The sequence below is a fragment of the Sabethes cyaneus genome, chromosome 1 (genome assembly GCF_943734655.1).
Source record: "Sabethes cyaneus chromosome 1, idSabCyanKW18_F2, whole genome shotgun sequence".
Taxonomy (NCBI): Eukaryota; Metazoa; Arthropoda; class Insecta; order Diptera; family Culicidae; genus Sabethes; species Sabethes cyaneus.
The window spans coordinates 43,828,637-43,841,418 of NC_071353.1; the positions used below are offsets into that span (position 1 = coordinate 43,828,637).

The following is a 12,782-nucleotide window of genomic DNA, read 5'->3' on the forward strand; positions in this document are numbered from 1 at the left end:
TACTTCCCACACAAATTGAGAGACTTGCAGTTCCATATTCCAAGCTTCCAATCATTACTCCTTTTTCGTTGCCTTGGCCTATGCCGATTGTTTCGGTCCCTATTTACATTCGCCTCGATTCTACATTCCGATCGGGCCCGTTCCGATCAGAAATGTCCCGATCGAGGTGAGTTATAACATACGTTGTATTCCGATCGAAACGCAATTTCTAATCGAATCCGACTCCGATTGGTATGTAGAATAGAGACGATTATTTTCTGACTGTACTAGTATGTTTTACGGATGGCTTGTTTGGCCTGCACCAATTCCCTGTGTCGGAGGACCATCGTAGTACAGACCGTACAGTAGTGTTTAGCGTCCCACACTGACACGAGGACGATGCAACGGAGCAACGAGCTTTTGTTATTCCTATTAAGGCTGCAGGGTCTAAATGTTAAGTGACAATATATACAGCCTGGTTAACTGGGTCATGAATGCATTCCAGCTGATTCGTTAATTGGACCGACTGGCAGTTATTGGAAATTTCTAAACTCAGAAATTCAATAATTTTGACATTCAAGTTTGAGCATGGCCCAACTGATGAACACCGAATTAAAGAACCCTCAATTAGCGAATCATCGCTGTATGTTGTAGCAACGACTGGGGTGAAGTGATATTACACAATTTGATGAGCCGCATTTTTCATTTTGTTCATTTTTATTATTGCAACAAATGCCATAAAATACTTTTTACTCACTGCGATGTGTAGTTTTTATTTGTTTTATTTTCAAACCATTTTCCCCTTCTATACAAATTTCATTTGCGATTTTTCTTCAAACAGCATCGGTGGCTTCCCCAAACCAGATACTGAGTCCTTCTAGAAGCATGAATCAGTTCAGAACCTACCTAAAAGCTAATCGTTCCTGTATCTCATTGCGTTGCCCCTTTTAATGTATGCAGTACTAAAGGTTCTATACTCGTATTGTAGTATTGTGATTCTGTAGTTCGATTTTATGCAGCCGTATAATCCGTTTTCGGTCTCTCAACAACCTAGTTTGTATTTGCGATTCGTCGTCTAAATCATTCGTTTTACGGGTTTGTGAGGCCAATTTACTGAGCGCCTTCTTTATCGGAAAATCAGGCCCCTAAAGCGATTGCTCTTTACTGAAGCTGCTTCGGTTGGCTTAGCATCTAATCATCACATTCAAATGAAAACTTAGCAGCCTCACGGTCTTTCGTTATTGTAGCTGTTGAATACCTGGCATTTTGTCAATGCAGTCGATCGAGTCAAGTCAAAAATAGAATGGTAATTGCATCTAACATCTTGCCTAACGGACTGGATTTGATTATAAAGTGTATTGGTAATGCCGAAAATGGAAGTGTAGTTTGCGGAACGTTGAGTATTTATTTATTTATTTATTTTTTTCACGGTGGCATACTTTGTTGTGTCGTTAGGTATGAGAAATGCACTACAGTTGTAAACTAACGAATAAAATCATAACTTGCCTGATAAACGCGCAAACAGAAACTCTTACGGTCAGTTCTAAAATGGCATGCAGTTTGAACACTCGATTGTAGAATAGCAAACACAAAGGTAGTTTAGGCATTGTAGTGGTATAACATTATTTAAAAAAAACTACGTGCGTGTTAACGAACATTTGCTGTGCCACATTCGAAATAAGGACAGAGTTCATATTGATGGTTTTCAGAAAATCTTTAATCGAGTCATATATAAAAACCACAACACTAAAACGATTAGTTCAAACGATCTTCTAAAGTGACACACCACGTCATATAATCATTCGTTTGAAAGCGATAGGTTATAATAGAAAAATCCTTTTCTAATCCTCCGATTAAATTAAAGTTAGATACTGCATGTATCTAAACATAAAAAAGGCAAATTAACTTTTCATTCCTTTACAAAATAGGTTTTTTCGCTCATAGAGATCGACAGCGGATGTTAAAAATATGATAGCTTAGCCATGATAACACCATTTTGAAACTTATAAATTCTACTTGCCTAAAATGCCTCCTGCTCTCTCATTTCGTATTATCCTACGGTTATTAGTAAACATAATCCTTCATTATCATCATCAAACCCAGGGTTTACAATGTTGGTTTGATGTTCTAATTTGATAATATTTATAATTAATTAATAATTACATCCATCTTGGCGCGCACATGGCGCCTTTCGCGCTTATGAATGTATCGCTTACACTTAAATAAACAGAACAGACTTAAAAGGAGATGCATTCCATTTGACGTAAAATCGTTTAAAGGGCTGATCTAATGCCAAACAGCTGCTTGAATTTGATCGTTAAGTTGAAATTTAAAATGTGGTCGAAACCACATATATAATTGCGCCAAACGAAGGTACGTCTAACGGAATAACTCCGAGGTCGGCGCAAATGATGCACACGCTTTTTTTTATCGTTGCCTGTTTTGAGTAATTTTGCATTCTTACCTTTATATACAACTGTCGGGATGTTGGCTCTGCTTACGTTTAGTCTTCGGTTCCTTCGGGTGTTCTATCGACGGTCGTCGCGGATTACCTAACGTTACTAATGCACTTGCTACGGCTAGACCTGCCGATTGACCAGGAGGAGAATGTTGAAGGCCACCTGTAACGAACAAAAAGAATTGAGTTCCTCTTATCGTTTTCGCAACCAAATCACCTAGAGGTTTTCTTTCTTCAGAATAAGATTGCATTTTATGTTGACCGTCTTTCGAAGATGTAAGAAAAAACTACAATATTGAACATTTTCTGTTCTGCTAACTGGTCAATGAGGTCTCGCAGTCGTTTGCAGTCTTCAGCGCATCATACAGCGAGAAAATTTTTCAGAGGCTCAGCAAGTATGTAATAATAATATGTAATGTTTAGCAGGGGGAATCACAAAGTAAACTTCATTTGAAAATATAAGGAATGGTAATGATTTTAAGTTACTTGCCAGTGAAATTCTAGAACGTTAGCTAATATTGTACAATTCAGTAGAGTCTAATCACTGACGAACTGATACTTCACAAAGGTCTCGGCCAAAAGTATATGGTAGAACATTTTAAAGGTGAAAATGTTGCGACTTCAACTGTTTACCATGCCTTAAAATCCATAATAACTAGTCGCCAGCAAGCTTGTAAGAGACCAGACCAAAATTATGGACGCAGAAGGACTTCATTCTCTTTCTCGTGCCTTCAACAACAAGAATTACGTGAGCCAACGGGATGGCGCAAGAAAGTTCTCATCTATAAAAAATACATCTACAAAACATTGAAAAGTGTCGGAAAAAAGTGCCGAAAGATGACAAGAGCCCCGGAATATACTGAGGGACAGATTTCGACGCTGAAATTCTAACGCCGCTGGTTGATAACAAATTATTCCGGAAAATGTTTTGTTTTGGAATACGAAAGTTATTTCCCGCTTTCGAAAACGCACATTTCCGGAAATGATCAATACCATTCCATAGATAGTTCTACTGTATCTCCGAACAAAAAATACAATTTTAAACATACATTGTTAAACATAACAGGGGGAGGCTCTGTAGCCGCAAGGTTACCGAGTCTGCTTTGACAGGCGAATGGTCATGGGTTCGAATCCTAGTAGAATCAGGCCATTCGATGTTAAAGAGACTTTAGTATGGGTTTATTCTCAGACCCCTCATCACCCTTGTTTCATGCTGAATTCTATTTTATCCCGATAAGGCCTAATGACAGTGCAAAAATGACTCTGCAAATGCACTGGTTTAGCTGCACCAGGTATGGCTATAATTGGGGACAGCGCTGTCATGTGGAACGAAGTGGGTATATTAGAACAAGCATTGAAAGAAGGGTACCCAATCATATCGCTAACTCAATAGCGATTATAGCAAAACTAAATGCAGTGCGGGTTATACAGCAAACACCCGGGCGATATCACAATAGTTCAACAATACTGGTCGCAGTGATGAGTCCACACAGGAAAAAAGCCATGATTCAAGCCTTCTGGTTTGGCTTCAAAAGAATGTTTGAAGAAAATTTTCGTCCCGTCTCTACAAACACATCATTGCAGATGGACAATACGTGTTTTGACCGGGAAAAAGCATCATCGCATTGCGCCAAAAAAACACAGTCGTTCCTGATTACCCATTTGTACCCAAAACCATAACCCAGCAAATCTGTCGCTCAATCGAAGATTTCTTCAGGTTCCTTGATGTATCAAGCTTCGCCGAACAGCCAATTACGGACCGTTTTCAAATGTTCACTAAATTTTAATTTCAATAAAACAGATCTTGTATATACTGGACACTATCACTTGTTGTTCTTACAAAATAAAATAAGCATTTACCTTATTCGCCAACCGGTTTCGGGTAGATGTTACCCATCATCGGGGCTAGGTCCAACTGAGTTTGATAAGAGAATAGTTACAACTTAAGCTTTGTTAGATGAAAGAGCGGCGATACTATCGGAGCATCGTCTTCATTCATCAAACATTGCTCAGCTGTGGTGATATGCAGCGACTCCCAAGTGTTCAAATGCGATGACTTCCTCACTGGTTTTATTAGTTTAGCACTGTTCCAGTTTATTTTATGCTGATGATTGGCAGGCGGCCGGAACCGGCGAAACCGGTTGGCGAATAAGGTAAATGCTTATTTTATTTTGTAAGAACAAGTGATAGTATCCAGCAGAGGTGGGCACAATTCCGCTAATCCGCTAACAGCTAATTAGCTCAGCTAACATTTTGGTTAGCGGTTAGCGTTTTCGCTAATTTTTAAAACCGTTAGCGTTTTTGTTAGCTTCCGCTAAATTTATGGGCCGCTAAAAAAACCGCTAACTTTTTTTTAGCAAGAGGAAAATTGTTATGAAATTTTTCTTTTAATTTAACTGTTTAGCTATTATCTATCAATATTATCGCATAGATCTAGATCGAAAGATCCCAAAACATAATAAACTTTTGTATGCGAGCACGGTTGATGGACTCATGAAATAAATTAATAATTAAAAAAAATATATTCTTAGAAAACCTCAAGAGAAACTTTCCGATTTATTTACTTCATTTACATCGCATACATTATTTTAAAAATTCATAAGTATTGAAGCATCATTGCAAAAATATTATGCAAATGAAACCATTTGATTTTTTTAATGTGGTTTTAACCAGTGTGTCATTCACCACGCAAGAAAATGTAACCAAGTTTACACAACAATCCAGCAAAATTATTATCTGGAAAACATTTTTTCACAATATTTTCCGTGGAAGCGAAAAACTCCATAGCAAACTTAAATTTCCAAAATATTTTTTTTGCTTCTTATTCTTGTTTTACAAACTGACCAATATGTGCTTGTAAGGGATTAAAATTTCACAATAGTGTTATTTTTTATTTCTGAGTAATGACCAAAAAGGTCGAATTCCTAAGATATTCATAGACAGCAGTCTATGACAGCCCTAAATTAGGCGGTGAGTGGTGCTACATGCCCACTGCATTTTCTTAGTTTCCTGTTAGTCAATTTATTTGGTTTTTGGTAGTTAACAAGCTCATAACGGGCTCTAATAATATACCCAGAATCAGTTTTGTTGATCGATAGATAGCTGATGGGCGAACAGCATCACGCATCGCCTTATTCGGAGAATTTCTGTACCACTGACAATTCATATCTCAGGTACTAAATGTGTGGTAGAGCAAACATTTTTAAATAAAAATGTAAGTAAATTTTTTTGGCAATCCAGAAAAAATATTGTTTGGAAAAATCTTTTAAAAAATTTCCACAGAAAAAAACTATGTCCTACCACATGGAAATTGCCCTCGTAATTTCATTTCATCCATTTTAAATGTGGTAATGTTCTTCAAAACATTTTTTTGTGAATGCCTGCAATTTTTTCACGAAATTATTTCATGTTTTTCCAGTATATATTTTTTCTTATACCTTTGCAACGAAGATTTTCTTTTTTTCAAAATTGGTTTTTAAAAAGTATTGCTAAATTTTGCTGCTAACAAATTTAGCGGTTAGCGGTTAGCGTTAGCATCCGCTAATTTTTTGGTTCATTTAGCGGTTAGCGGCTATCGACGCTAACGTTTTGGATTAGCGGTTTAGCTGTTAACGTAGCTGAAACTTCGGTTAGCGGTGCCCACCTCTGGTGTCCAGTATATACATTACATTATTAGTTCAATAGTTCTTACGTTGCACGAAGATACGAAAGTGAAAACAGATCTTCTTCAAGCATCTTTTTTGACAACTTAAGAATTCCAAAATTTTAGTTGTCACCCGTTATGCTCTTGAATAACACAACTAATAATTTGTCTATAAAAAATTCGTAAGGAATTACCAGGCGGGCTTCCTGGAGGCTCACGCAACTGTGGACCAAATTTCTACCATCCGACAGATCTCCCGGAAATGTAGGGAGTGCAACGTGCCCACGTATCACAGGTTTATTGAATTCAAAGCAGCATACGATACAGTCGATCCAGACCGGCTATGGCAAATAATGCACAAGCACGGTTTTCCAGATAAACTGACGCGACTGGTCAAAGCTACATTGCATCGAGTGGTGTGTTTTGTGCGCATCTGGGGAGTATTTTCGAGTTCCTTCAAGACGTGGCGAGGGTTGAGACAAGGTGATAGCATTATCCTGCATACTGTTCAGCATCGCATCGCGTGATTCAACGAGCAGGCATCGAAACGAGAGGCACGAACTTCACCAATGGCAACCATCTACTAGACTTTGCAGATGACTTTGATACCATGGCTAAGAACTTTGCGACGGCGGAGGTAATCTTCATCAGATTAAAAGCGAAACATAGTATTGGGTCAAATACATGAAAGGAAGAGGCTTAAAAGAAACGCGCGCTTCCCACGAACCGTAACCGTTAACGGCGACGAACTAGAACTGGTGACCGCGGACAACAGCACTAGTAACAAGATACAGCGGTGCATTCAAGCGTAAAATCGGGCCTACCTTGCCTTTACATACGCACCCTTGCTGGTCGAGCGGAAAGTTCTGCGGGTGATGTATGGCGAAGTACCAACTAAAAGCGGAGAGTGGCAGAGGCGTATGAATCACGAGCTACAGGCACTGCTTGGAGAGATTCACCCTATCGCACATCTAGCGAAAGTCGGGTCACACTTATAATATGCTGTATATAACTTCTATAACACTCACCCGTTGGCAGCCGGACTAGAAGCGATAGTACTGCTGCCCTATTACCCTCACAGGGCTCCAATGCAATAGGGCTAGGGGAGTCCTAAGGACAAAATATAAATACAATTAATATATTTTATTTTATAACTAGTCAAATTAACTCAAACACATACCTTTTTTCGCTTTCTTGGAGCACTGGTAATATTCTCGACTGCCGGTGACAGCTCGTTATATTCTTTGCTTTCGATTTCCACCAGAACCTAGCAAGCATGAAAAAAGCAGGGGATTATCTTGACGTTATGCCTAAATTTCCGATGCCCGTACCTGAGAAAATGGCCGTGATGCCATTTGCTCCATTTCGACAAACAGCCGTTGTCGCCGACGGAACATATCGTAGCGTTGCTTGATTTTCCATAGGACAGCAGCCATTAGAAGTAACAGCAGGAAGCACCTAAAAGTAACATATATTGTAGCGGAACAGAGCGTCTGCAGCAATATGTATCGGCTTACGTTGAGAATGTGATGAAAAACTGTTGCAGATTTAGCTTGGGGTATTGCGAAAAAGCAATTTGGATCCAAAGCGGCGGCTGGAAGTCATACACGTACACATAAAATGTAGTTAGTGTAACATTGTCTTCGATGCCGAAATGGTGCTCTGCTTTGGAGAATCGATAGCGAAAAGTCGAACAGTTGACAGCGGAAAAGAGCGGTTTCTCCGGACCTCCTGCCGTCCGTATTGTTATGTTCATTTTGGCGGCCACGGAACAGGTAATGCTGAAATCAGCATCGATATCTGATTTGATCGGAGAATTGCGGAAGTTTATCTGAGTAAAATGACGGTCTTCTTTCTTAGAAAGATTAAACGTAAACTGATAGTCTATGGTGAGATCGTAATAGCATGATCCTCGACTAGGGTCGCCGTGGTAGTGATTAGTAGCATCACATTTTTCGCAATGGTCCCCTGCTAGACCTTTGGTACTGCAGAAGCATTTTCCAGTTTCACTGTGACAATACTGTGCCTGTCCATTACAGTCGCACTTTTGACAGGTGCCACCATTCACCGGGTTTCCCCAATATCCTGGTTTACACTTTTCACAATTCTGCCCAACCATCGGATCTTTACAAGGCTGTTTACATGTTTTTGAGTCCGGACATGTGCTATGGCCGTTACACTGGCAACTGGGGCAATGCGTAAAGTGCCATCTGGCATTATGGCAATCCATTTCTTCATGTGCGCCACTATCACCCCCAGGGTGACATTTTCCTAAACCAGTCATAGAACCATCGTCACACCAGCCACAGGCTGGATCATCTCGACATTGAGCACATGTTTTATAGAAACCACATTGACTTTTGCCAGAGCTTGCGGCACGGCATTTATTAGAGCCAGTCGTCCATTCTCGACACTGCCCATATGGAAAGCTTGCAGTGTACGCGTTTTTATCTACACATCGCTGTTCATTCTGACACCAAATGCATTCCTCTTGCGTACAATTACCACAGGTCGTCAAAACCGAACATGCAGGAGGACAGGGGAGTGCGTCGTTTAGAATCTCACTGGTCTTATTCGCAACGTAATAACACTTGCTGTGTTCGTAATCCCAATGGCAAAATTTATATGCCGAACAAGCATGACATCCATGCAATTGTGTGCAAACTTGCTCATCATTTTCTGGACAATCTTTCAACTTTCGTGTCGGATAGAAATCTGCTCGATAAGTGTAAGACACATCCGGACATTTCTCTTTTGCGCAGTAACCTTTTCCATTGCCAACTCCACAAAACATGCAACCGTAGGAAGTTGACACGCAACTTTGACAACTGCTCAACTGACTACACAATTCATAATCCGCCAACGCTTGCCGAGTCATGACAAGTCTACTTTCTTGCGGACATATTTCATAGTTTATCTGATCTCTGCTGAATAATGCTCCTTTATCAACATCTTGAATTGGAACACACTTACTTTTCTGAATATCCCAGATACATTTGTAACCCGGACGAGCGTATAGACACTGATCTGACCTATTCAGTGCCCGACAATTGCCTGGCGTATACTTTAGCATGTCGTTGATCATCTGCCCATCAAAACCTCCATAAATATAAAGTGATTCTTCAAAGACAATTGCAGAATGCCCAAATCGAGCCAAATCGGCACGCAGGTCCTGTGGCATGTGATGAACATGCCAGGAATCACACAAAATATCATACACCATGAGATCTTTGCTGTAGCATTTGGCACCGAAACTATGAGAAGTGTCATTGTGTGTATTGCCACCGAAAACAATCATCAGACCAGGACTTATGAAGTTGGCTGTGTGCAGAAATCTAGCAGTTGGGGCTGCCGCCTCCAATGTCCACACACGACTATGAGGTTCATAGCTATAGAGTTTGTTACTTAACAGCTGTGTGCTATCACTTTCAGAGACTATTCCTCCATAAACGTATATCCGTTCTCGCAACGGGTCATAAGCCGCTGAATGTCCATAACCACCTTTCACTGGGTATCCTTTAGTTTTGACAATTTTCCATTCCCGCGTACCGAAATTGTACTCTTGCACCGTGTTCAAGTATCCGAACTGTGGAGAATGTCCAAAAATAACCACCATTCTTTGGGAATGACCTTTCTTCCCTCCTTCAAAATTGGATATTAAAGTAGCCGTATGTCCAGCGGATTTCAGTGGCCCGCACATAGCATAAGTTTCATTACACTGTTCTGCTTTCACCGTTATATTCTCCCAATTTTTGGCACTTACATCGAAAGCCCAAAGTTCACCACAAACTCCTTTACCTTCGACCACTCCCCCATAAAGAAAAATTTTATCTCCATACATAACCGTTGAAGCGCCATATCGCAAATCCGGTGTCGTTTTGGAATCCGTATGAGCCGTTTCCCACACCTTTCCGTTGAAATCATACATGTACATCAGGGATTTTGCTTTACCGTAGCTTTCTCCAGCAATGATATAGAACGTATCTCGAAAGACAGCAGCACCATGTGAAGCACTTCCTGGTGGCGCAAATCCAATCGTGTCCTCCGAGCTGATTGTTGTCCAAACTCCTTGCGATGCCCGATGTTGTGAACAATCATTTCCATCGTAGCCAATCGTGCAAATGCACCTTTGCTGGATAACATTACAAGCACCTCGTCCTAAGTGGGCCGAACAGTCATTCGGACACCGAGCTACACTGCAAGCTGGACCACTCCAGCCAACGTCGCATTTACATTCCCCGTATACACACACTCCGTGACCCGAGCAGTTCAGAGCCGTATCAACCGTGGGGCAGGCATTAACCTGATAGCTTATATTGAAACCGGACATATTATATGCGTCATCACTGAAAAAATGCAACAGTGCTGACCCGCTATGGGCAAACACTTCTGGGATTCTTCGAATGCTAAAATTCTTACGATACATCAACCCACTAAAGACGGCTAGCAGCGGCGACTCGACACTGTCCCCGTCGTACACATACAGGTGATCCCAACCGCATTCGGTTGCAAACTCTTCCAAGTGCAATCGAATCACAGACGGTTTGCCACTGCCTGCTGGTGACAGTTTCTCAGCGATGCTGTTGTGATCACGGGCATCTATTAGCCAGCTGCACTTAACCCCAATCGAATAGTTGCCAAGTCCGTCGTGGATACTTCCGGTCGGTTCCGTCAATCTGAATGTTATGGGGAACAAAATAAGTTTTAGAAATTAGTAAACAATTATTATTATTTTGTCGATATAAGTTGGGGTTACAGTCTACAGAATTGCTCCTAAACTTCTCAGATGCCCAGTGATTTTTCAAAAAGCATTGTTTTAAAAATAAGTTTTTTTTTAATAAATGTACTTGGAAAAATTAATGAAATCCCTAGAATAAAATATCCAATTAGAGAAGTTTTTATTCACCAAAGAATTGCGAATATGCAAGAAAGAAATGACCAAATAATCACACAAAAACTACGTAAAATATGGTACCGCGTAAAAAGTATATTAACTTGCCAAACTCAATTAAAAAAATGTAAAAAAAATGGCGAAAAACCTCAGAGTAGGTTTTTATTGTATTTTGATTGAAAATCTGCTGCTTATTGTTTAATAATTAGGAAATAAAATATTGTGCTACGCTTGATTCTTAGGAGGAAAAGTATGAAGTTTTCTAGCAAGCTATAATGACTCATCATTGGTTTCTGTATCCACATAATAAACGAAACCCAAGTTCTAACAAGTTGTGAGTTTGGCCAATTGTTGTCAATTCTTTACCCCAACCCAGATTAGTCTTTTATTTTACTTCGTGCACAATTGCAAATAACTGCTGTATTGCTAATGTTTGAACTGCAACCAAAACCCATAGTAAAATTGAATATTGAATTGAATATCATTGCTGAAAACAGATTTTGTTTACCATTATGCCCAGGTTCGGAAATAACACAAAATAAGGAAACAAGCCATTATATAGATGTTGCATTTCATCTGAAGTAGAGCAATCGCAAAGAAACAACAAAAAACTCCTTGTATCACTATCTGAGAATCACTTTTAGCAGCAACCGGTTCTGCAAACAACAAGCAGCCAACCCCTCCGGTCAGGTAAAGAAACTAGTTCAATCTTACCTGACTTTTCCACCGCAAAACTGGCACTCGCTACCCTGCCAACCGTCCGGGCAAACGCAGGTTCCGTTCCGACAGCTTCCACCGTTCATACATCGAATCTCTGTGCATTTTCCACCATGGGACGTGCCACCGATGGTCACTCCGGAAATGCCACCACCTGCGGCTGTCAGTGTGCACAATTGAACTAGCACAAGGGCAAAGAAAAGTTGCAGTAGAACACTCCCTAGCATCAGCGGACATTCTCTGTGCTGGTGCTTCCACTTGCACAGGAAAAGCTGGAACATCTTTGGCGATCAATTCGTTTGCAATATTTGTGAAGTGCAGATAATGAAGAAAAACATATACAGAAATCACGACCAGCCAGCAGCTCTTCTCTTTCCTGCTTTACGAATGAAAAATCGTATGCGCTCCAGATTTTTCAGCGCTGAGCATTTTGACTGTCGTCTCAATCACAGTTCAATGAATTCACTGGATCCTGTCGTATATTTTCAATCACAACACAAATTGAACGGTTCACTCAACGGAGAAATGTATTTAAAGGGACTTTAGAGCATAATTTTGCACACTTTTCCCCTTTCTATTAAAATTTGGACTCCTTTCTACTTTGATCACTTTGCTCGCTGCTGATAGTTTTCTTTTTTGACTGTCGTTTTTTGCCTGTCTCCTTTGTGACGTTCCGCTGTAAAGTTTTCTTGTTTTTTTTGCTCGCCCAGTTCGTCCATCAGTTGCCTTTCGTTGACAGTTGTTTTTGGCCTTTTCTTTTTTTACTTTTGCTTTGAACGCTTTTGATCGTTTTGATCGCTTTGAGGCTGGGTGAGAGGTTGTCAAAATATTTTGACTTCTCTCTGTCAAGTACCGTTAGAGTGAATGAGAGTAAAATATAACGCGTATTTCCTCTGATGGATCCTTGGGATGGATAGGAATTTTTTTTTATTTTGTGCTTTTTAATAACCGTGTTGAAATTTTCTTCGGCTTTTCGCGTTGGGCGTCATTCACAAAAGACGTCCGTCGAACAGGGGGCGGGTGACAAGGACTACGAAGGAAGGACAGTTTATACGTGATTTCGGACGTCCAACCACTAAAATCAAAAACAACCG

At 40.3% G+C, this 12,782-nt stretch overlaps 1 protein-coding gene across 1 annotated transcript; it reads right to left on the minus strand.

Moving 5' to 3' along the window:
- Window positions 1-720: 720 nt before the first annotated feature.
- Window positions 721-12,309, minus strand: LOC128732971 (attractin). Its single transcript, XM_053826469.1, has 6 exons — window positions 11,686-12,309; window positions 7,598-10,756; window positions 7,412-7,538; window positions 7,261-7,347; window positions 7,109-7,190; window positions 721-2,600 (listed from the first exon to the last, which is right to left on the minus strand). The coding sequence occupies exons 1-6, from the start codon at window positions 11,967-11,969 to the stop codon at window positions 2,446-2,448; spliced, it is 3,894 nt and encodes a 1,297-aa protein (XP_053682444.1). The 5' UTR covers window positions 11,970-12,309; the 3' UTR covers window positions 721-2,445.
- Window positions 12,310-12,782: the final 473 nt, after the last annotated feature.